This window comes from Eupeodes corollae, chromosome 1, assembly GCF_945859685.1.
Source record: "Eupeodes corollae chromosome 1, idEupCoro1.1, whole genome shotgun sequence".
In the NCBI taxonomy this organism is placed as follows: Eukaryota; Metazoa; Arthropoda; class Insecta; order Diptera; family Syrphidae; genus Eupeodes; species Eupeodes corollae.
The window spans coordinates 56443503-56466374 of NC_079147.1; the positions used below are offsets into that span (position 1 = coordinate 56443503).

Consider the following 22872-nt stretch of genomic DNA (forward strand, 5'->3'; position numbering starts at 1 on the left):
ACCAATAATATAACTCCAGGTCCCGTTGTATCCAATGTTTTCAATAGTATTTCCCCAACTTATAATTCATTTTCCTTTTCCATTATATCTCCTGAGGATGTGGTTGAAGGTGTCCTGTCTATTAAATCAAACGCTATTGGGTTGGATGAAATGCATCCATTGTTCTTGAAACTTCTTTTGCCAGTTCTTTTGCCGTATATAACCCACTTATTCAATTCAATCATATCAACAAATGAATTTCCTACGCAATGGAAAAAGGCGAAAATAATACCTGTTCCAAAAACCTCAAGAGGAGACGAGTTTAGACCAATCGCAATACTACCTTTTCTCTCGAAGGTGTTCGAAAGAATTATTCAAAAACAAATTAGTACGTTTCTTGATCACGAAAATATATTAACATCAAAACAATCCGGATTCCGTAAGAAAAATAGCTGCATCACTGCCTTAATAAGTGTTTCAGAGGACATAAGAAAATCTATCGATAAGGATTATGTTACTTTTTTGATACTTTTAGACTTTTCGAAAGCATTCGACATGGTGAATCATTTAACACTTTGCCAAAAGCTCTCCCTATTTTATAACTTCTCTTCTGATGCAATCGAGTTGATTTTTTCTTATTTAACTGGAAGAACACAAGCTGTTGAATTTAAAAAAGTCCTCTCGAATTTTCTATTAAACAAAAGCGGTGTCCCCCAAGGGTCCATACTTGGACCTCTGTTGTTCTCCCTCTACATTAATGAGCTTCCATTAACTATTAAGCATTGCTCCATTCGGCTATACGCTGATGATGCTCAGTTATATCTTAGTTGTCCGTTGGGATTAATTGAGCACTTTGCTACCTGTATAAATGAAGATTTGTTAGAAATTCAACGTTGGTCACACCAAAATAGCTTAGTGCTCAATCCTAAAAAATCTAAATGCTTAGTGTTGTCAAGGAATAATAAAGACGTATCTTACTTCCCATTAATTTTGTTAAATGGCTCACCTATCAAATATGTGGATTCAGCGAAAAATTTAGGAGTTGTATTCAACCAAACGCTGACTTGGAAAAACCACGTTTCATACATTCTTGGTAAAACATACGGTGTCCTCCGCACCCTTTGGTCTACACAGTATTACACTCCTTTACAAATCCGTGCATTACTTGTAAAAACACTTATAATACCCTTGGTCACTTACGGTTGTGAAATATTCTGCAAACTTGACTATGAAAGTAAACGAAAGCTCACTGTTGCTTTCAATAGTGCAATACGATATGTTCACGGACTACGACGATTTGACAGAATTTCACAACACGCACACAACTTTCTTGGGATGTCATTTGAAAATCTGCTCAATTTTCGGACCTTAATTTTGTTATCGGATATTCTTCTAACACAACAACCTGCCGATCTCTTCAGAGAAATAACTTTTTTCAGTTCAACTAGATCAAGCCTCTTAGTGAACCCTCGTTTCAGTTGTCTTACTTCTGAACGCCAGTTTTTTGTCAACGCAACACGTCTTTGGAATACACTACCACGGGAAATTAGAAGTATAGATAGTACAGTACTATTTAAAAAAAAACTTAAACTTCATTTTAAGAATATATAGAAAATAGTTAATATTAAATATTTGGTATCTTTCAAAATAATTTATAAACTTCCCATTTTGTAAACATTTTTGTAGCTTTGGTACGATTTATAATGCTTCACTAAAAATAAGATATTATATCTTACAGTGTAAGCAACTCATAAATAAATAAATAAATAAATAAAGAGCGTTTAAAACTTTGGTGGATCATAAAAGAACCGCCAGTGCCACAAATAGTCACCGGGGCTTTTATTTCCGACGTTGGCAAATTTTTCCGCAATTTTGTCTGTTGCCACGAAGCTCAACCAAAGTTTCCTTTTTTTGTTTTTTTTTCTCTTCCATATTCTGTAAGTAAAAAACAAAAAGAACTAATTTTTATTTTGTAAGGAAATTGTATAAATAATATTACTTAACACGACTAAATTTATTTCAAAATCAAACATTTTGTTTTGACAGCAACCATCAGCTGTTTTGTTTACATTAATTTGAGCGCTGAATGTTTCGAAAGGTTTGTTTGTTTAGTTCAACTTTGAATTCTTACTAGTTTTTGAGAGGATTTACATAAAACTTGTGGTTTACCAAACATTTTTGGCAAAACTTGAGTTTTCGATGTAGGTTTTCGGAAAAAACCGATAATGTCGCGAAAACCGGGTTTTGGACTTGGTGTGAAAAGCCTATTATGCAGTAATACAAAATAAACCGCTAAATTGAACATATCTTATTTCTAGATTTATAAACAAACAATTTAAAAAACATTAATTACCTAACAAAAACAGAAATTGTGTCCACTGTTGTAGAAGATAAAGATAAACATGTTTGAAGTTAAACGCATAAACCACAAGAAAGCCCTGAAGAGAATTTTTTTTTCACATTTTCAGCTTATTTTAAATAGTCCAATAACTTTGTCATTTGAATAGAAAGAAGTCTTGCGTTAAATCCTTGCTTACTTTAGTCGGGGCTACAATCCAGTGTGAACGGGGGCTTCGTTCACAAAATTTCTCCATCTAGCTCGGTCCCTAGCAAAATGTTTCCAGTTGCACATTTCAAGTTGGGCGAGATCACTTTCCACTTGTGCGTGCCACCAGATCCGCAGTCTTCCTCTACTGCGAGGAATCGAAGACTTTACGGGCTGGAGCAGTGGATTCCATGTGCTGTACGTGACCAAGCCATCTCAGTCGATGGACATTGATCCTTCTCGCTAAGTAAACGTCGCGGTAAAGCCCGAACAGCTCGTCATTCCATTTTCTCCTTCAAATACCTTCTATGAAGACGTGACCTCAAATCTAAACTTTTGTCTCGAAAAGACACAAGGTGCTTTCAACCGGTTTTTACATAGTCCATGCTTCAGCCCCATCAAGCAGGGGATGATGAAGGTCTTATATAGCGACACTTTGGGCGCTGGAGAGAGGGTTTAACTACTCAAGTAATTGGACATACTTTTGAATTATAGAGCGGTCCTTTTATCTGCTCCCATTAACTGCGGTTCCACTACGATCTTTCCACTTTAGTCTTTGCAGCCTGTGGTACGAGATTTATGTACTTATGAATTTCGTATAACCTGCTCATAAAACGTTCGAACTTTATTTCTGCTTTTTAACATCTCAACATCTACGACCACACGCTTCTCATGTTCTCTCCTTTTTCTTCTAAGAAGTCGGTGTTCCTCTCTTCTCTCGTGCTTGTGAGTATGAATTTCGTCCTTCTATGCAGAGCTGCTTTACGTGACTGTGTTAGGCTGCATTTAACTGCCGACATTCCTCTTAAAACCAGGTGTTTCTTGTTTTTGGCTTGGCTGCCTAAAGCCCAGCACATCGAAGTTGGCTTTTCTAATTGCATTGGTTTGGCGGCAGAGAACTTCGAAAGAGGTTACTTGTGACTATTTCAGAGAAGAATTTGGCGATCTTTTGCGATAGAAGCCGTTCGACGTTGTATCTTCCTTCAGCAATGTCTGTTTTATCTTGGGTCTTTAAACCCGAAGTGCTACCTTAGTTACATTGAGGCACTTATCCGAGTGTAGGTTAGGTACTCAGAAAGTTCGGACATCAATGATTCTGGAAGCGTAATCTAGCGTCGATCGCAATATCGTCAATCTGGTTGATGGTAGATTGATCGGGAGAAATTTAAGTTCCATAGTGGATGTTGAGGTGTGGAAAACACGAACATGACATTTCGCTCTGCAGCTGCTCATACGCTTTGTCAAGGTTAGGTTGAAGTGGTTGTCCAAGATGGAAACGGACCCACTTAGGACAGTTTAATGGCCCATTGTGATACCACATGAATCTTGAGGCTTCCTCCTAAGCTTAATGGAACCAGTTTTAGTCCCTTACGAAACGTCAGAGGCTGATTATGCTGATATGATTTAGATCGTTAAAGAAGAATTCTTCTAGATAATTCTTGAGTTTTCGAGCCAGAGCAGGGTATGTACAGAGAAGATGAAGAGTAGTATCCTCTTCTTCCTCGTCCATACAGCTTCTGCAAAAGTCATTTGAGAATAACCGCGTGGCGTGTTTACCTATTAGACAGTGTCCGGTTATTACACCTATTATCGAGCTTATATGAGATCTGTTTAGAGATAGCAAGCACCTTGAAAGTTTTAAATCCAGTGTTGGCACCTGGTGTTTGCCTTCTTCATAGCGTCTTGCATTAGCAACAGTTTACAAGCAGGCCAGTATGTGCCAAACGTGGTAGAATGGGCTGCACTGTACAGTTCCTGGCGAGTTCATGTGCCTTACAGTTACCTGGATGTCTTTATGGCCCGGCACCCAGCAAAGGTGAATATTAAACTGTTGTGCCATCTCTATTAGAGATGATCGAAAGTTATGGACTGTTATAGAGTTTGCACAGAGAGATTCCAGAATCTGAGAAGATACGGATATCAGATGTTGATATCACGTTTTCTTTAAGCCAAGACAAGACTTCTCTTATCGCCAAAAGTTCCGCCTGGAAGACGCTACAATGATTGGGAAGGCGGAATGAGAGACTTAATTTAAGTCGTTCAGAGTACACACCTCCACCAACCCCTTCTTTTGTTTATGACCCATCTGTATAGAACTGGATTGACTCATCTTTCAGGAATGTCCTTTCTTAAAAAAAAGATTTGGGAGGTATAGAAGTCTGGAAATTTCAGCTGATTTGCAGTTTGGGGATGGTGTAGTCTGTGTGCTTTGGAATTGATTATAAATACCTAAGAATTACGGAGTGGCCAATGTTGTTGTTAGTCCACTGCGACGAAGCTTTGAGGCGAATAGCAGAGCTTACAGCTATTTGTTTGCTATGTGTCAAGAGGTGTTAGGCAGATGAGGTCGTGCGAAGCGATCCGCTTGTACATGGGCTAGCTAAACGTTGGACTTAATTTAATTTATCCCGGTTTATTCCTTTTTCTAAGGCAGTGTACCATATCGCCATACCGTACATTAAAATCGGTGTGCTTACCGATGTGTATAGCCAATTCGTGATTCTGTTGCGCTTTGTCTAAGACCTCGAAGAACATATTCTTGGTGTTGTCATCCTTCTCTTCTACCGGGACGTGTCCGCATATTAGACTAACGTTGCCAAATTTAGCCTTGATATGGATATTCATGAGGTGCTTCGTTTATGCACCTATAGCTCAAGACTTCTTGCCTTAGTATGGCTCCACTGACAAATAAGGCATCAATATCAAAGTGTTTCATCCTGTTTTTGTTCGGCCCATCCCATCGCATATCCTGGATGGCGGTAATATCTGTTTTATAGCAGTCTAGTGCCTCTGCTTATTTTTCATCCGAAGTTCGTTATTCTTAGATCGTTTGCCTTGATAACTACATGTAAACCATTTAAAAATTAAGAAACTACAACAAAAAATATGTCAAATTTAATTTCAAAAATTTGAAGCAGTTAACTTTATTTTTTTTTTAACAAATGGGTAAAATTGCTCTGAGAAACTGAAAAAGCTGTTGCATGCTTTTTTCTAAAAACTTAAACCTTAGTTCTTCAGCTGTCCAACAAAAAAAAAATTAGCGTGATATATGTATGTATGGGCATCAATCATAAACTGTTCTGTATCCACTAATGTAGCTCATTATTGCTAGAAGTTTTCTTCACCTCTGTTTTGGTTTTTCTTTTGAATTTAGAGGAGAAGAGTTCACTACTCCACTCATAATACTTGAACGCAAACTTACTGCATTTGATGGTATTTCAATGACATAAGGATATCTTCCAGACTTAAAACTGCTATTACTGGCTCCATCGATATAATACTTCATTATACTATTTGATGCCGGAGGTGATAAAAACACATCTCTCTCAAACTATAAAAGAAATATATTAAATTTATCTTATTTCAAGACATTTAAAAAAATGACAAATTTACCATATAAAATATTGCCAAAAGTATTTCATAGGTCAAAAAGAGAACAATATAAAATTTAATAAGGTTAAGAAATAAGGACACAACAGATTTCATAATTTTCTTGAAAAGTAAACGTATCATTTGTTTTGTTTTTGAAATTTAGAATCCTAAAAGTAAAAGGGAAATATCATTTTGAAATAGTTTTCCAAGATACTTTTGAGAAAAACTATTTACAAAGTTAGGATAATTAATATTGAATTGTTGGCGAGGCCAACGTTAACTTCAGAACTATTTTTCTGTTAAAGATGGTGTCTACATAAAAGTTTACATTTTGAATACAGCAGTCGCTTTTAAAGTTGTCATCTTTTGAACTTCTACAAGAAAAACTACGCTTTTACTTAAACTGAAACGATAAACGATAGACATTTCAACAATGCATTGAAATTGTCGCAATTCAAATTTTTCTGCACTCATAATTTCTCGAATATGTAATCACAGTTCACTTCTGAAATCTTGTGATTTAACATTCCATGACGCGACTCTTGAAAGTCTATTCCAATGCTCTGAGGTCGTTACAAGACCTTTAAGATGGAATTCTTGAAGCTATGTATGAATACCCTTGTAATTCTTAGACACAGGACAAAAACTAAGCAATAGAGGATAGAATTAGATGATGTTCAAATATTAGATATGTGCATTAAAGAGGACACAAGCGTCCACAGGTTTTTCTCAAAACCCACCTCTGTCTATCAACTCCTACTCTCACCTCCCCGCGGTGAACATCGGGTGTCTAGTACCTTAACTGGACATTGGGTTCCAACCCCAGTGGAAAGTTGTTGGGGGCAGCAAACAAGAGAGATGGGGAGAGGTGTTTCCACTAAGTCACCTCTCTTTATCCAGACGGCAGCGGAGAAATTCCCGAGATGAAATCAACGGTGGCATCTACAGTTCCAGTAAGGTCGAACTACTTAGTGAACACCTTATAGGGCTTTTTCGACATATTCGGAGCCCAGGCCTGTAAGGAGGGTTTATCCGGCTCCCCTTCCTTGGACTTATAGTAAGGATCTGGCCCTCCAGACGGACGGATTCACTGTTGACAACCCACGCAAACGAAATAAGGACAACAAACTTCAGATCTGTACGTGAAATGTTAGGTCCCTTAACAGACCACGTGCAGCCGAACAACTAGCGGAAGCCCTAGACTGCTGCAAGGCAGATAATACCGCCATCCAGGAAGTGCGATGGGATGGACTGGGCTAACGCAAACTAAAAGACTGCGATATATAGTACGGTGACTGCTACCGAGAACAAAGACAGCGTCCATTTGTGTGTGGATATGTTGTTGGAACTAGACTCAGGCAAAAAGTCTTGAGTTTCAACAGTGTGAGCGTGCGCGACATTCCGCATCAAGGCTAAATTCGCCAACATAAGCCTTATATGCGCTCATGCCACAACAGAGGAGAAAGATGAAGACACCAAAGACATATTCTTCGAGCTCTTGGACAAGACATATGAGCAGTGCCCTGGCTATGGCATTAAAATTATCTTAGGAAATTTTAATGCCAAGCTAGGAAGAGAAGACATCTTTGGTGGCATAATCAGGAGATACAGCCTGCACGACACCATCTCCGACAACGGATTCAGGCTGATCGATTTCGCTGCGGGGCGAGACGTTCTGGTAGCTAGTGCGCAGTTCACACATCTCAATATTCTCAAGGGGACATAAAAATCTCCTGATCAATCAACCGTCAACCAGATTGACCACATTGCGATCGACGCACGACACTTCTCCAGTATCCAGGATATCCGAACATACCGAGAGGCCAACATTGACTCGGACCACTACCTCGTTGTAGCCAAGGTACGGCTACGGATATCCCGATCCAAGCCAAAACAAGGAAGTACTGTGAGAGGATTCGACGTAAGACGGCTACAATCGCAAGGACATGGCACTTTTCCAAACGAGTTTCTAATAACCTCCTAAGGAGTCCTATGCTTCCTCCATTAAGCATTGAAAACCAGTGGCAACATTGCCTTGCAGCCATCAGAGATGCCACCTCTGAAGTGCTAAGTTTCACACGGCATCCACAGCGAAACCCCTGGTTTGACGACGAATGCCGGCAAGCGCACGCAGCGAAACAACAGACATACAAAATGGCACTGCACAGAAGCTCGCGAGCACTACGAGCAGTAGAGAAGAGAGGAATACCGGCTTCTTAGATCGAAAGAAAGAGAGCATAAAAGCGCGCTATCGAGGAGATAGAGGGAGGTCACAACAGGAGTGAGGTTCGTAAATTTTACCAAAAGGTAAAAAAAAACTCAGATGGGTACCAGCAACGAACCAAAGCCTGTAAAGACGGATACGAAACATCGTAATGGAACCGCAGTCCATGTTGAGAATATGGAAAGACCACTTCTCCAAATTATATAAGGGCGATGACGAACCGCATTCCGCTGTAAGGGAGATAGAACCACTCAACCTAGGCGACGCAGATCAACAATTCCGCCTACCCGACCTTGACGAAGTGAAGATAGCTATATCTAAGCTTAAGTCAAACAAAGCTGCTGGAGCTGACGGCATCGATGCCGAACTATTCAAAGCAGCAGGCGATGACTTGGTAGGGAGCATGCACCAATTTATCTGCAAAATATGGTCGGAAGAAAGCATGCCCGATAAGTGGAATCTCAGCATAGTATGCCCGATACATAAGAAAGGAGACCCTCTAAACTGCGCCAACTACAGAGGCATTAGTCTCCTTAACATTGCATATAAGATCCTCTCTGCCGTATTATGTGAACGTCTAAGCCGTAACGCTTCAGACCAGGAAAGTCCACTATCGACCAAATATTCACACTACGGCAGATCTTAATAAAAACCCAGGAGCTTCAAATCGATACCTACCATCTGTTTATCGATTTAAAAGCCGCGTATGACAGCATCTATAGGGAAGAGCTCTACCTAGCAATGTCCTGGTTTGGCATCCTTGTCAAACTTATCCGTTTGTGCAGAATGACGATGGAGAATGCACGCTGCTCTATCAAGGTCGGAAAAGATCTTACCAATGCATTTGATGTAAAAAAAGTTTTAGACAAGGCGATGCACTGTCATGCGACTTCTTCAACATCGTTCTGGAAAGAATTGTACAAAACTCAACCGTCAATACTAGGGGCACAATCTTCCAAAGGTCCATCCAATTACTCGGATACGCAGATGATATTGACATAATTGGAAGATAGAAGCGTGATGTCAGTGGAGCGTTTTTGAGCATTGCGACGGAAGCGAAGAAGATGGATTTAGTGGTCAATGAGGGCAAGACCAAGTATATGCTGTCATCAAAAAAGGACACTGAACAACGACGTCTTGGACAAAACTTCAACATGGATAGCTATAATTTTGAGGTAGTTAAGGACTTTGTCTACCTAGGCACAGCTTTTAACGCAGACAACGACACCAGCGCTGAAATCAACAAAGAATAACTCTTGCAAATCGCTGCTTCCTTGGACTTAGAAGGCCATTGAGAAGTAAAGTCCTCTCTCGAGCATCTAAAATCCCCATCTATAAGACACTCATCATCCCGGTTCTCATTTATGGCGCTGAGGCCTGGACCCTGTCAAAGAAAGATGAGAGCGTCTTAGGATGCTTCGAGAGAAAAATTCTTCGGGTGATTTTTGGTCCCGTACGCATAGATGGAGAATGGAGGAGAAGATATAACGACGAACTGTACGGGCTGTACAGCGACACTGACCTAGTTTTCAGAATTTAAGTCCAACGGCTTAGATGGCTAGGTCATGTAGAGCGGATGGACATCAACGCTCCAGCCCGGAAGGTCTTCGAATCCAATCCCGAGGGACGGCGCAGTAGAGGAAGACCGCGACTCAGGTGGCGCACTCAGGGGAGTGAAGACCTCAACCAACTTGGCGTGCGAAACTGGAGACAGCTATGTAGGGACCGAGCTGGCTGGAGGCGCATGTTGGTTGAGGCCCAGGTCCCCCCCGGACTGTAGCACCATCTTAAGTAAGTAAGTAAGTAGGATTAGATAGATTAGGGGATAAAGCATTCCACATTCGTGTAGTGCGCGTTAAGAACGAATTATTAAAGGGCTTACTAGAAGTAAAGTTGAGTTCTTTAAAACTGGCTACTTCACTAGAGCATAATATCGATAAAATAATAATTGGCATGAGGCCTTGCGTTGGTGTTCAAGAGTAGCAAATGTCTCAGTAATAAAAAGATCTCCTATCACGTATTTTAAGATCTCTTTTTTTTTAATTCTATCCAAAAGACTCGAGTACAATATTGAGGCACCATCAAAAAATATTAGAATTATACTCGAATTTGAAACGAATACAAATTTTGTAAATTGTAGTCAGCCGGTTCAGAAGGGGTAACAAAATTTCTTTCTTCGTAACCCGTTGGTAATCCACGCTCGAAGCACGAAGATGAGAATCTTAAAAGAAAATAAAAAGCTGAGGAAAAAATAAAGTGGGTAAGTTTGAGACAAAAGATCATTTTAAAAAACGTAGCCTTTGGGCACACCAACGTTTATTTTGTGAACATCTGATTCGAACCCGTCCAATACTCGAATTAAACGGTATAAAAGGTAGTTTTTAAGATATGATATTGAGATTATACAAACATCATGGCTCATGTTATTTTTCATTGATAATAGCATAAACGTCCTCGTTTTTAAATATTAAAATGAAACCTCTTATTGGAAAACATTTTAGAAACTAATCACTTCCACAGAAAATTTCACATGAATTAAATGTCTCTTTTTAAATACCAAAGCGGTACACATTATGCGACATCAAAGTGATTATTTTCAAATGGGTTTGATGTGTCTACATCGTCTAAAATATAAAATATGAAAAATTCTGTTTACGATCAAAACTTTATGTCTTTCTAAATTTTAGCATTCGTTCAGTTTCATTTCAGATTTCACAAATTTCTAAAACAAAAATTCTTAAAAAATTCCCAATGTTAAAATTTTTGATTACGAAATTAACTCGGTTTTGTTTCTCCCTTTTTCTGTTCATTTTCTGGAGTCTTTTTAAATTAGCAATATATCTATTTTTGGCAAGTGAACTTTTTGCGGCTCTTTATTATTTGGTATGAGGGTTTATTTCAATTAAATTTAATTATTAAAAATCAAATTAAAATTTTCTTTTAATTTTTGTTTCAGAGTAATTCTTTGTCTAATCAATTTTTTGAACGTTTAAAAGAACATATGCAAAAAATGCAATCAAATCAAATTCAAGCATCTCGTGTATCTGTGAATGAATTGGATTAAAAGTATTAATCCTGAAACATAGGTACAAAGCCGCAGCCTCAAGTTGATGTTTTAATGGACCATTTTTGGAAAACCTTGAAAAAATGTCAGTATTTTACCCATATTTAAAAAAAAAACAAAAAATATAGGGACGGAGTTTAATTCTGAATAGCCCGCTATTTGCGCAGGTGACATTTATGACATTTTAGTTTAAGAAAGTACGCCATTATTTATATAAAATAATACTTGCTTCAACAATGGACAGGTCCAGGCGACATAAGGGACTTGAAGGTAAATAGTTGCCTTCAAATTAAGCCAACTTTATTGGAAAGTCGACTGGAAAGTTGGTCAAGAACATTTCCCTATCTACCAAGTCAAGTCCACTCATTTCAAGCTGTGAGCTGATCGTGTTTTTGTCTTTTAACTGAAAGCTGAACTTTTTGAATTCTATAATTTATTTATTTACTGCCACTTTTAAATAGTTCTTAAAAAATTCTCTTAATAAAGTTTCAAGTTTAAATTTTTCAGCAGCAGCCTTATTTGAAATTAAATTTGATTATTGAAGAAAAAAAAACAACATTTTTTTGGTAAAAAAAATATTTTTATTAAAAACGAAAAAAAAAAACAAAGTTTTCCCAAAACAAAAAGCTTCAACGACAAAAATCGCAAGTGTATTTTTCTGCCCATTTCCTGCAGACCTCACACATTATCCATATGTCCCCTCTCAGATCTTCAGAAAACTTAATGTCGCAAAAAATGAAAGTTTCATCTTCTCCATTGCAAGTTTCATTGCCTTGAAAACTGAAATCTGAATCGGAATCTTGGGCTTGATTGGAAACCGAACTTTCATCAGTTTCCCCATCTATTTGTGTCGCCAAAAAACCACGTCCACGTCCGGCACCATTAGCACGTCCACGTCCAAGACTCTGTCCACTTCCTTGCCTTAGATGGCTTCAACGACCCCTACCTTGTATTTTTTGGATCGACTCCAAAAGACAGTTCTTGTAGGGAGAACATGTTAGAAGAGTTGGTTTTGAAGCTTTTCTTCCTTGGTTTGATCTTTTTGTTTTCGATCTCTTTTTCCCCTAAAAGTTTTGAGATATCTGTAGGCTTAAGGGTTTTCAGTCGAATGCAACAAAAATTGTCCGATTTCTTCACTGTAATAAGTCTTAAGAGCTTCCATAAATGTTTTGTCTAAGGGTTGTAATTTATGTGTGGTTTGAGGGGGCTAATAATGGCGAGGTCGACATAGTTTTGGGTAAAGTGTCCATCGAGAATTAAAACCACGGGTGATTTTACGGTTGGCTTTGTTTTCTCCAGGAAGCGCTTGAACCAATCTGTGAATAATTCTGATTGTATCCATCCAGATGGATGAACTTTTCCAAAGGTACCAGGTGGGGCACGTTTTATTAAAACAGTTGAATAGTTCTTCCTAGGGAAAATCATCATAGGTGGTATGAAAGTTCCTCCCCCACTCATTGCAAAAACTTTCGTCATCAAAGGACCTCGCTCTGCTCCTGTACACCTTTACGACCAATAATTTTTGGGATTTTAGTTTAACCGATAGTGAGTCCTATTTTATCGACATTAAAAAAAGATCGGATGAACTCGTTAACTGATGTGCGATTTAAACCAAGAGCGCGAGCATATGAGGTTTCAATCGGTTTTCTTAAAGACAATTTATCTTTATTTCTTTGAACAAAGCTTTTAAGTTAGACTCTACCCGAAATTTTTTCTCGTAAAGGATTTTAAAGCCCATTTCGTATTGCAAGTTGTTAGGTATGTCATTCTTCTTGAATCTACTCTAGTAAGGCAATAAAATTTGTTTGCCATCGTAAATAAGTATTCTATCAGCTTTTCTTCGAGGAACATTGGTAACACAGGCTTTTTTCCAAGTGGTTTTTTGGCCACTAATTCGGGGCACAATTTTACATCTTTAACTAACCTTCTTACCGTTGATCTCGGGACGCAAACTTCTTTGGCCATTCAAGTGTAGCCCATTTCCTTGCTTTGGACTGCCTCAAAAGCTTTTCTTATTTCACCTGAGGCCCAGGCTTTCCTTTTTAAACTTTTATTGCTCCGCGGCATCTTCAAATAAAGAAATACAATTTTTTTAACATTTAGTTTACAGGGGGCCAAATTAACTGCATGACAATGTTTTTTTTATCAAGTCTAGTTTTCAAAACAACATTCTTCTTTAAAGAAGATTTTCATGAAAGTCCGAAAATGTTAAGCGTCACACTCAAACTTTATCGGTAAAAAAAAGGGTTTGCTTTAACCTTTGATTTCAAGTTCAAATTGAAATGTCGCCTAAGCACTCAGAGCGCCAGTATTTTCAAGATATTCAACTGTTTAAGCAGGGATGTTTGGAAATACTAAGACTCCGAACCCATGCAGCTCATCCTTGCTCTAATTTGACAATGAATTTAAAAATGTCTGTTCTACACTGAGGTTCCTTATAGATTGGACAGTTTTTATAGTTAAAATACATTTTCAGATCATATCTTAAGAACCAACCAATAGACCGAACAGCACTGTGGAACTATAATTTCAATATCTGTTGGTCAAAAGCATTTCTGCGACCAAAGTTTTATCGGTATTGACAACCCTTGTTAGCTTTTAGTCTGTATACAAAATATTTCATTGAACATTTTTCAAGACTCAGGAAACTTATTGTATCGTATTATGTTTGTCTTGAGTACAGATAAACAATTTAACACAATAACAAAATAACGAAAATTAGTTCCATTGTCCATGATGTATCAATAATTCATGGAACCTTGTCAGTTTAAACAACTTTATGATCTCGTAGACTGAAATAGCGACAAACACGCACTTAAATCCAATGCATCATCATCTTACTAAATGAAATACAAACACAAACTTAATTTTATGATGCACCCATATCTTAGACTGAATCTCGCCCTCGTCCTGAGGGACAAAAATACTTTTATTGTTAAACGAAAAGATGCGGTATCTGTAAACAAACTGACTCACATCATAAAGTCTTGCGACTTTGAATGATAAAGCATTGGATTGTCTGCTGTTAGTCATTAGGCAGGTTCAGACAATATAAGGGACTTCATTTGCAGTCAACTGCATTCTCTTACAGCCCTATTATGGCTATCAACTATCAATTATTTGATAACTGATAACTTGTATCAATTTATTGATAATTTGGTATTATGAGTATCAAATGATGATTTTTTATCCATTGTGAATACTAATCAATATACGATTGCGAATAGGTTTTGTTTGGTTTTTGACGTTTTTCATTTGTGTTAAGTTCTTGTGTTTTGGTCTATAAATAATATCGGCGGAATGATGTAAGTTGTTTTCATTAAATAAATTTCTCTTTTTTCTTAATATTTTGTTTATTTAGGAGTAGAATAGTTAGCAACAGAAAACAAATAGAAAGGCTTGTGGAAGTAATGGAGGAAAATCCTGAGGATTTGACAGCCGTAATACCTACCAAGTTTAATTTGCTTATTTTAATTCATGAAATTATAATTTGTCCAGTGGGTTTGAAGCATCTCGTAATAATGTTTTTTTAGCTTGCACGATAAACCTTCGTTCCTCAGTTTATGCCTTCAAACAACAATTCTGGTGAATGCATTTCGTTCTTCAATTTGTATATTCAATAAAAACTATAAAAAAAACTTATAAATCGCATTTAAATTACAATTCTTTACCATTTACGAATATTTGATACATTTGTCAACGAAGATTTTGTAGCTGATAGAATATTTGATGAGTATCAATATGTTTGATAGCCGTAATACCAAGTTTATCAATAAATCTATTCACAATAGATCTTTTAATTCACTATTTATCAAAAATATTGATAATTGATCACTAAAATACCGATTCATTAATTTTGTTGATAATTATCAACTTTTATCAAATATCGTGTTGATATTTGATAACCATAATAGGGCAGTTAACGTACATTTTGATCAAGGCAAATAGTTAGTTTTTTTTCAAGTGTCATAAAATTCAAACTCCGATCTTAACTTTAAAAACATCTAACATAATTCATGACAAAACACTCCTCAGGCAAGCTACAATTCCATCTTGACTTGTATTTTGTATTTAAAAAACAAATATTAATAAAGTTCCGCTTTTAGTTGAATTAAAAGCTATGATTAGTTGTCATTTTGACATAAATGAATTAGACTTAATAGATTTTTCTTGACTAACTTTCCAGTCGACTTTTCAATAGAGTTGAAAGTTGGAAGGGACATTTTTTAAATGTTGGCCAATCAAATGCTAGAATCTGGCTTTACTTTAAAGTCTCTATGAAATAAACAACAGTGTGTCTTAAAAGAAAATTTGTATCCCATAAGTTTAAAGAGTTAATAATGTAAGGTCATTAGGAGTGCAAACTGGTGTTCTGGCTTTTCGGGAAATCAGTGTGATCAAAAATAATTATTTAACGACTAAAAACACTAAATAAAAAACATTAGGTCCTTTCTTGATGACAACATGTACTTTGTTTTGCCCTTATTAACCGCTAAACCCATTTTTGACACATCTGCCTTAACACCCATAAAATCCCGATTGGCATCATATTGTGTTTTTCCGATTATGTCAATGTCATGGGTATGCCAGTAATTGGACAGACTTTTGAAAGATAGTGCCTATTGTTGATTCAGGAGATCAGCACTATCCTTTCATGGATGATGTCAAAGAAATCGCATGAAAGCCATTACCTTGTCTATAGCCTTTTTTGACAATGAAATGTTCGGTCAAGTTGTTTCCTACACAAAAAAAACGGTTTTGGCAGCGATGCAAACACTAGACATGGCTCTATACATTTCATCCTTTTATATTCTGTCATATACGGCCTTGAAATCGAGATTATGTCAATTTGATGTTCTTGGGTTTTTTCCAGGATCTGCCGAATATTGCAATGGCTGGACAAGACAGAGTGTTGCAAGGCATTTCACATTCGCATAGTACGGCTAAAGAACGAATCTCTGTACTTGACAGTACGACCGAAGTTGGGCGCTCGAAGGTATATCGATAAGCATTCCTAGAAGCGCGAGTATTACGATTGAACTGTTTAATGGGAGGAATGCAACTGGCTATTTCTCTAGAGCATAGACCATTAAAATAACGGTTAGACAAGAAACCTAACGACGATGTTCAAGCGAATTAAATGAACGTGTGGAAAGTTCGTTTAATACTATCCAAGAGGCTTAAGAAAGTTGTAGGAGTACCAGCCCAGAGATGGGAGTTATACTCAAGCTTTGGACGTATATAAGTCTTGTAGATAACAGCCAGATCAGAAGGGGTGAAATATTTCTTGCATCGCCTAAGGAAACCCAAGCACCTTGCAGCATTTTTGGCGACATCACGTACGTGATCGTTCCACAAGAGGTGATTGGTGATAAACATACCGAGAATACCGAGAATATCGAGGTGTTCAGTCTAATTGATGCAAGTGCCATCCATGGATAACGGCAAAGGGGATATATCTTGCCTTAACGATAGAAGACAGCATTGGGTTTTCGAAGCATTAAATTCCACGCGGTTTCTTAATCCCCATTGTACAACGCTGTTTAGGTCTGAATTTAATGAGCTTATCATATTTTGTTGTTGCAGTTCAACATGCGAAGAAGAGGGATGTGACTCTGAAAACGAACATAAAAAGATATCTTCAGCGAAACAATGTATTGAATTAGATGTTGCAGACAGGAGATAATTAATAAAAATGAGAACGAGTGTTGGAGATAGAACAGAGCCCTGGGGCACACCAGCATTTATTTTATGGACTTTAGACTTGAATTCATCCAATACTATTTTTATTGAACGATCCAAAAGGTAATAACTAATCCAATAAAGGGGGGATTCATGAAAACTGAAAGCACGCATTTTCGATAAGAGAGCCTGATGCCAAAACCTATCAAATGCTTTTGAAATATCAAGTGCAATAATCTTACTTTCTCCAAAACTGTGTAAAAATTTGTTCCACTGTTCGGTGAGTTGAACCATGAGATCACCAGTGGACCTATTGCTACGAACGCCGTATTGTCGCTTATTAAGAAACTATTGACCTTCGAAATATTTCTTGAACTGATAATTAATCATCGTTTCCATGACCTTGGAAAGAAGGGACGTAAGTGCAATCGGTCGGTAATTAGACGGTGAGGAAGATTCGCCTTTTTTGGGAACGAGACCTGAGGAATAAGACAGATAAAAAAGCTTACGCAGTGGTTTTACCAGCGTTGAAAAACACCCTTTCAAAATAACAGCCGGGATACTGACCAGCGGATTTGTGAATGTTGAGATCTTTAAGAGCTCTTGCGACAGTACGAGTGCAAAGAAAGATTGGTCCCACAGAATCACTAACTCGTTCAAGTACTTGCGGAGTCATAACACTCTCTGGCAGCGTTGAATTGACTGCAAACTGGCTTGCAAAGAAATTAGCTATCTCTAAAGAGCTAACGAAAGGAGTGCCATTGACAACGAGCATCGGAAGCGACGTTTTTTACAAATGACTACAAATTTGTACTGCCTTTAGGAGACTGTAAATATTTGCGTTGCATGCCTTTCTGGCTTGTTTTAACTTTTTCCGGCTTTCCTCAGTAGGATTGGGTTTATAGCAACGGAAACCTTATTCTTTGGCCTAGTTGTTGTCAAACCATGCTTTTCACCCTGTTTGCGATAAAATTTCTCATTCCCAGTAGGATCAAACTTGTGATCATATCAGCGCTGGCGTCAACGTCACTATCGAGGAAGCATAGTGACCAGTTAAAGATCCGAAAATAATTATTTTGACCGTCCCAGTTGGATTTCTCGTATTGCCAAACGGTTTTCTTAGGAGCTCTTTCCTTAACTGCAGAGTTTCTACACGAGAAATTTGCTGATATGACACAATGGTCAAATGTGCCTAGAGGAGATAGAACACTAATAGTGTACTTACCAGGGTCAGAAGTAAGAAACAAGTCAACAGTGTTTTCTGCTCGACCTACCACGTCCGATATTCGAGTGGGTTCTTTGACCAGTGGATTTAGATGTTTTAACTCAGCGAAGATCTCAGCAAACGCTTCTTGTGGTGCTGAATGACCCCAATGTTGAAGCCATGAAGAATTGTGTACATTGAAATCGCCAGTGACAACAATTTCAGTACGAGGAAAGGACGAAACAATTCTTTGGATGGAATCAGACAAACCATCAAATTCAAGAGAAGTTGACACTCTGTCTAGATTGGGACTTCGATAAAGGAAGCAATAGTGAATGATTTGCTTATTCACGGAAAATTTAAACCACATCAAATAAAAAAAAAAATGGTACAGAGACTAGATTGTGGCAAAAACATCATTATTAATATATATGGCAATACCATGGTGGGAAAAGAATAATATAAAAAAGAATATTTGTCAGGAAAACGAAAACGTTGGCTTTCTTCGTCTATAAAGAAAGGATCATCCTGCCTGGAAGCGAAATTCGGTTCTTCGTTGCCGTTGTACAGTCAGCAGAAGTGTCCCTTCCATAGAATTGGCGTGGTTCCACTTTGATGTTTACATTTTCATCTTTGGTGCTTTCGGTTCGAGGTTAATGTACTTGTGAAGTTTGTTTCACCAGCTCATAAGACTTTCAAACTTTTTTGTTGCTTATGAGCCTCTCACAATCTTTGACCGATAGTTTTCTTCCCTTCTCCTCTGCTCATAGAACTCGTAAGCATCTCTAGTCCTTCCATGCAGAACCGCTTTGCTGGTCAAACCAGGGTTTTTTTTGGTGGATTCTTGAAACCTAGTACGTCAAAGGCAAATTCTCTGATTTCATCTTAGCAATGGTGCCCTTGGTTCCAAATACATTGTGTTGGTCGCAGATAACTTCGGTTACTTGTGCGCAGTGTTGCCATAATCTCAAATTTCATAATGCTAGATTTCAAATTTTATAATGCTAGATCGTATGGGAGCTCAAAAAACAAAATGCTAGATTTAAAAATCCATGTAAAACGTCCATATCGATGATTAAAAAACAAACATCTTAAAAAATGCAAAATAATACTTATTTTCACATACAAAAACCTAACAAACATAGGTACGAGTATATAACAAAAAAAATTAATTCAAAAATAACAAAACTTAAAGCTTTTTATGTTAATAAGTATTAACAGAACAATGTTTTTAAGTATAGGAACATATTTTATAGTTAATTATTTAATTTTAAAACATTCATACCTATCACATTCTTATTTACAGTTTTTAAAAATAAAATTATTATCTATTTTATAATTTTAGATAAATACCGAGTTATCCCAAAGTTCTTCTTACAAATAGTTTTCTTTGCCCTTAGGTTTTCTTGCTTTGCTGAGGCTCCAACTTATACATAGAAAAATTCATGAGTTTTTTGAGCGTATGTGCGAATCTTCGTGAATTGACGTTATTAAGGTTAAATCAGAATGGTTTGTAATAAAAAAAAAGATGATGATTTTTATTTTTTTCCAAATATGATATAATCAAATCAATCTTTTGAAATCAATTTCGGCATTCAAGAATGCAAAACTTAAAAACAATAATGCCAGAAAAGCATTTAGCATTATGTTAAAATTTCATAATGCTTTTCTCTTCTCTATAATGCTAGATCTAGCATTAATAATGCCGTTATGGGAACACTGCTTGTGCGCTGTCGGAAAAGGATTTGGCGATCTCTTGACATTGCAGCCGTTGGCGTGTATCTTGTATCCTGTTTTGCATTGGGTCGTGGAACCCAAAGTGCTACTTATACTTCAACAAGGTAGTGTTCCTATTTGATGTCAGCTCCTCGGAAAGTTCGGACATCTACAATCCGTTGATTCTATTCTGGGAATTCCTTCACTGCGGTCTGAATGAAAGAAGAGATGCCTTAGCGACAACCTTTCCTTCTCTCGTTTGCTACCCACTGCAACTTTCCAATGGGTTGGAACCCAATCTCCAGTAGAGGTCCTACGCAGACGATGTTCAGAAAAAGAAACATATGATTCCTCTTACTAAATAACTTTATTTAAACTTCTTTGGCTCTTCGGGCAATGAAATTTTGACTTTAAAACACAGTCAAAAATTCAATAATTTCAAAACTGAGATTGGAAATACTTTAAAGGATCGGATCTATTTAACTTTAACTGGCTCAAATACTTATAATTTTTGGGACAAAAAGAAACAATTCGTTCCAAAGTTTAAGTTAAGTTTATTGATCTTTACTAGTTTAAGCAAATTTGCTAAAAATGTAGTCATATTTCGCGTGCAAGATCTAATCTATTAATATTAACTAAGTACAAACAATATATTAATGAGAATTGTCAATTAATTTAGTTGAAGTTATTATTATTATAAGATAAGACATAATTCCCATATAATAAAATTAATGAACCTTAATAATATAGGTTAAACTATGATAAAAAACCAAATACAGTGTTGCCAGTTTAGAAATCATAGAAAAACAAAAAAACTGAATTTAGTTACGTCAATTTATAACGATTCATTTTTAGCCTTTTTTAACTCTTGAATCCTCAGTCCAAATATGTAAGCCTCCTAAGAGCCAGATAGGTGTGCGGGTTTTAACCTTAAGATCCGGAAAATATTATTTAGGATAAAATATAAGACTTAAAAAGTGTTCGTTATAAAATACCATTGAATTTTTGTATCTCTTTACAGGGTTATGGAAAATCGCACAAGCAGATGGCTGAAGATGCCCTAGGATATGTTTTAGAAAAATAAATACATTACAAACTACAATTTAACAATTCGTTATAAAATTTCTCAACTTTGTATGCCGTTGTCTCTAAATAGTAAAATGGGACTATTTATTCAAACTTCACTTTTAAAATATTTCAGTCTGGCAGTTCCCAGTTTTCATTTCCAAAAATGTAAAGCCTACTTAAAAAAAAAGCAAATATCCAAAAGTACATAAAACTAAATGGTTTCTATACACTTGCCTCAGTTGATTGCAATGAAAGGTCTTTGCATCGTGTTGACTACCTTATTGCTGCCCCTAGTCAAGGCCGGTTTGTTCACTTCTCAGACTAACGATTCCGTGACAACGGTAAGAATTATTTTATACTCGAGACGGTTCATTATCACAACATCATTCTTTAATATCAAAGGAACTCCTAGTAAAAGAACATGGATACCCTTTTGAGAAGCACACAGTTGTTACAGAGGATGACTACATCTTGGAGTTACATCGAATTCCCTACTCTGCTCGAGCGAATTCATCATCATCTTCCGGACCTCGTCAAGTTGCCTTCATGATGCACGGCCTTGGGGTTTCCTCAAGTGATTGGATTATCCTGGGACCAAATTATTCCCTAGCTTACGCTCTCTCCGATGCTGGTTTTGACATCTGGATGGGCAATGCTCGTGGAAACACCTATTCCATGAAAAATACAAAACTCAGCTCTAAATCGTCTGAGTTCTGGAATTTTTCATGGCATGAAATTTCTGTAATTGATTTGCCAGCCATGATCAATTACGTATTAGAATTCACAGGAGAAAAGCAAGTTCGGTATTTCGCACATTCGGAAGGAACCACGAATTATTTGGTTCTGAATTCAATGAAGCCTGAGTGGAATGATCGTTTCAAATCAGCGCACTTGATGGCTCCAGTGGGTTTTATAAGTCATTCGACTAATATTTTTCTCGCTATTGGAAGTCCAATAGCGGGCCAACCTAATCCCATAAGAGAGATATTGGGGAGTTTTAAGTTTAAACCTAGCAAGGAGATAGCACTGGTATTGAAGGAGTTAACGTGCAATTTTTCATTACCCGAACAGTTTCAGGTGCTATGTGGAAATACACTCTTCAGCCTTACCGAATTTAATGAAGACAGCGCCAATGAAGTGAGTTCTTTACTTACTAGTTTTCTTTTTTTTGTCATAAACACGTTCTCTATTTATGTAATTTTAGGAATATATTTCTGATATTATGGCCACAACACCATCATCATTATCAATCAATCAATACCTTCACTATATCCAAGAGTATAGATCTGGTTACTTTCGACAATTCGATTATGGTTCGATACGAAATTTGGTCGAATATGGTGCAGCAGATCCCCCGGAATATAATTTGACAAATGTCAAGGGACCAGTTTTTATATATTTTGGGGAAGCTGATAAGTATGTCACAAGACCTGATTTAGATAGATTAATTGAAAATCTTCCTAATTCGACGTTGGCTGGATTATATGCTGTTCCAAGGGGAAATTTTGATCATTTAGCTTTTCTTTATGCAAAAGATGTTAAAAAAGTCAATGACAAAGTACTAGAAGATGCAAAATCAATTAAATAAATATTTACTTTCATTACTATGTGGAAAATAGTGTTTAATTTTTAAATTAAAATTAAAAAATCTAATTGATGTGAATTACTGTGAATGCACTCTTACATAAAATTGACAAAGTCTACCCTTTATGAAAAAACCCCAATACGAAAGCAAACAATATTGCTAACATTCTTTTATTTAAAGGTTAACTTCTTAGCAAAACTTGGAGCTCTCCAGATCAATCTTCAGTCAACTAGATTGAGGATATTGAGATCGACGACGCTATATTTCGGGTTTTCAGACCCAATGCAAAACAGGTAGACGCTGGGAGAAGATACAATGTCGAACGGCTACAATCGAAAGATGTCCTCAAATCCTTCTACTACTGAGTCACAAGTAACCTCTTTCGAAGCGCTTTGCTGCCAACACAATTTATTGAACCAGTGGCAACATTGCC

At 37.0% G+C, this 22872-nt stretch overlaps 1 protein-coding gene across 1 annotated transcript; it reads left to right on the forward strand.

The window, feature by feature from the left end:
* The first annotated feature begins 10850 nt into the window (after positions 1–10850).
* Positions 10851–22474, forward strand: LOC129942783 (lipase 3-like). The gene is made up of 6 exons (XM_056051852.1): positions 10851–11003; positions 11077–11269; positions 20808–20920; positions 20988–21195; positions 21257–21991; positions 22059–22474. The coding sequence occupies exons 4-6, from the start codon at positions 21070–21072 to the stop codon at positions 22440–22442; spliced, it is 1245 nt and encodes a 414-aa protein (XP_055907827.1). The 5' UTR covers positions 10851–11003; positions 11077–11269; positions 20808–20920; positions 20988–21069; the 3' UTR covers positions 22443–22474.
* Positions 22475–22872: the final 398 nt, after the last annotated feature.

Bases quoted from the DNA above. Each gene is read 5' to 3' on its own strand.
- LOC129942783 (XM_056051852.1), top strand. From the start codon at position 21,070: ATGGTTTCTATACACTTGCCTCAGTTGATTGCAATGAAAGGTCTTTGC. The intron at 21,196-21,256 runs GTAAGAATTATT...TTAATATCAAAG, and splicing joins CTAACGATTCCGTGACAACG to GAACTCCTAGTAAAAGAACA. The intron at 21,992-22,058 runs GTGAGTTCTTTA...ATGTAATTTTAG, and splicing joins ATGAAGACAGCGCCAATGAA to GAATATATTTCTGATATTAT.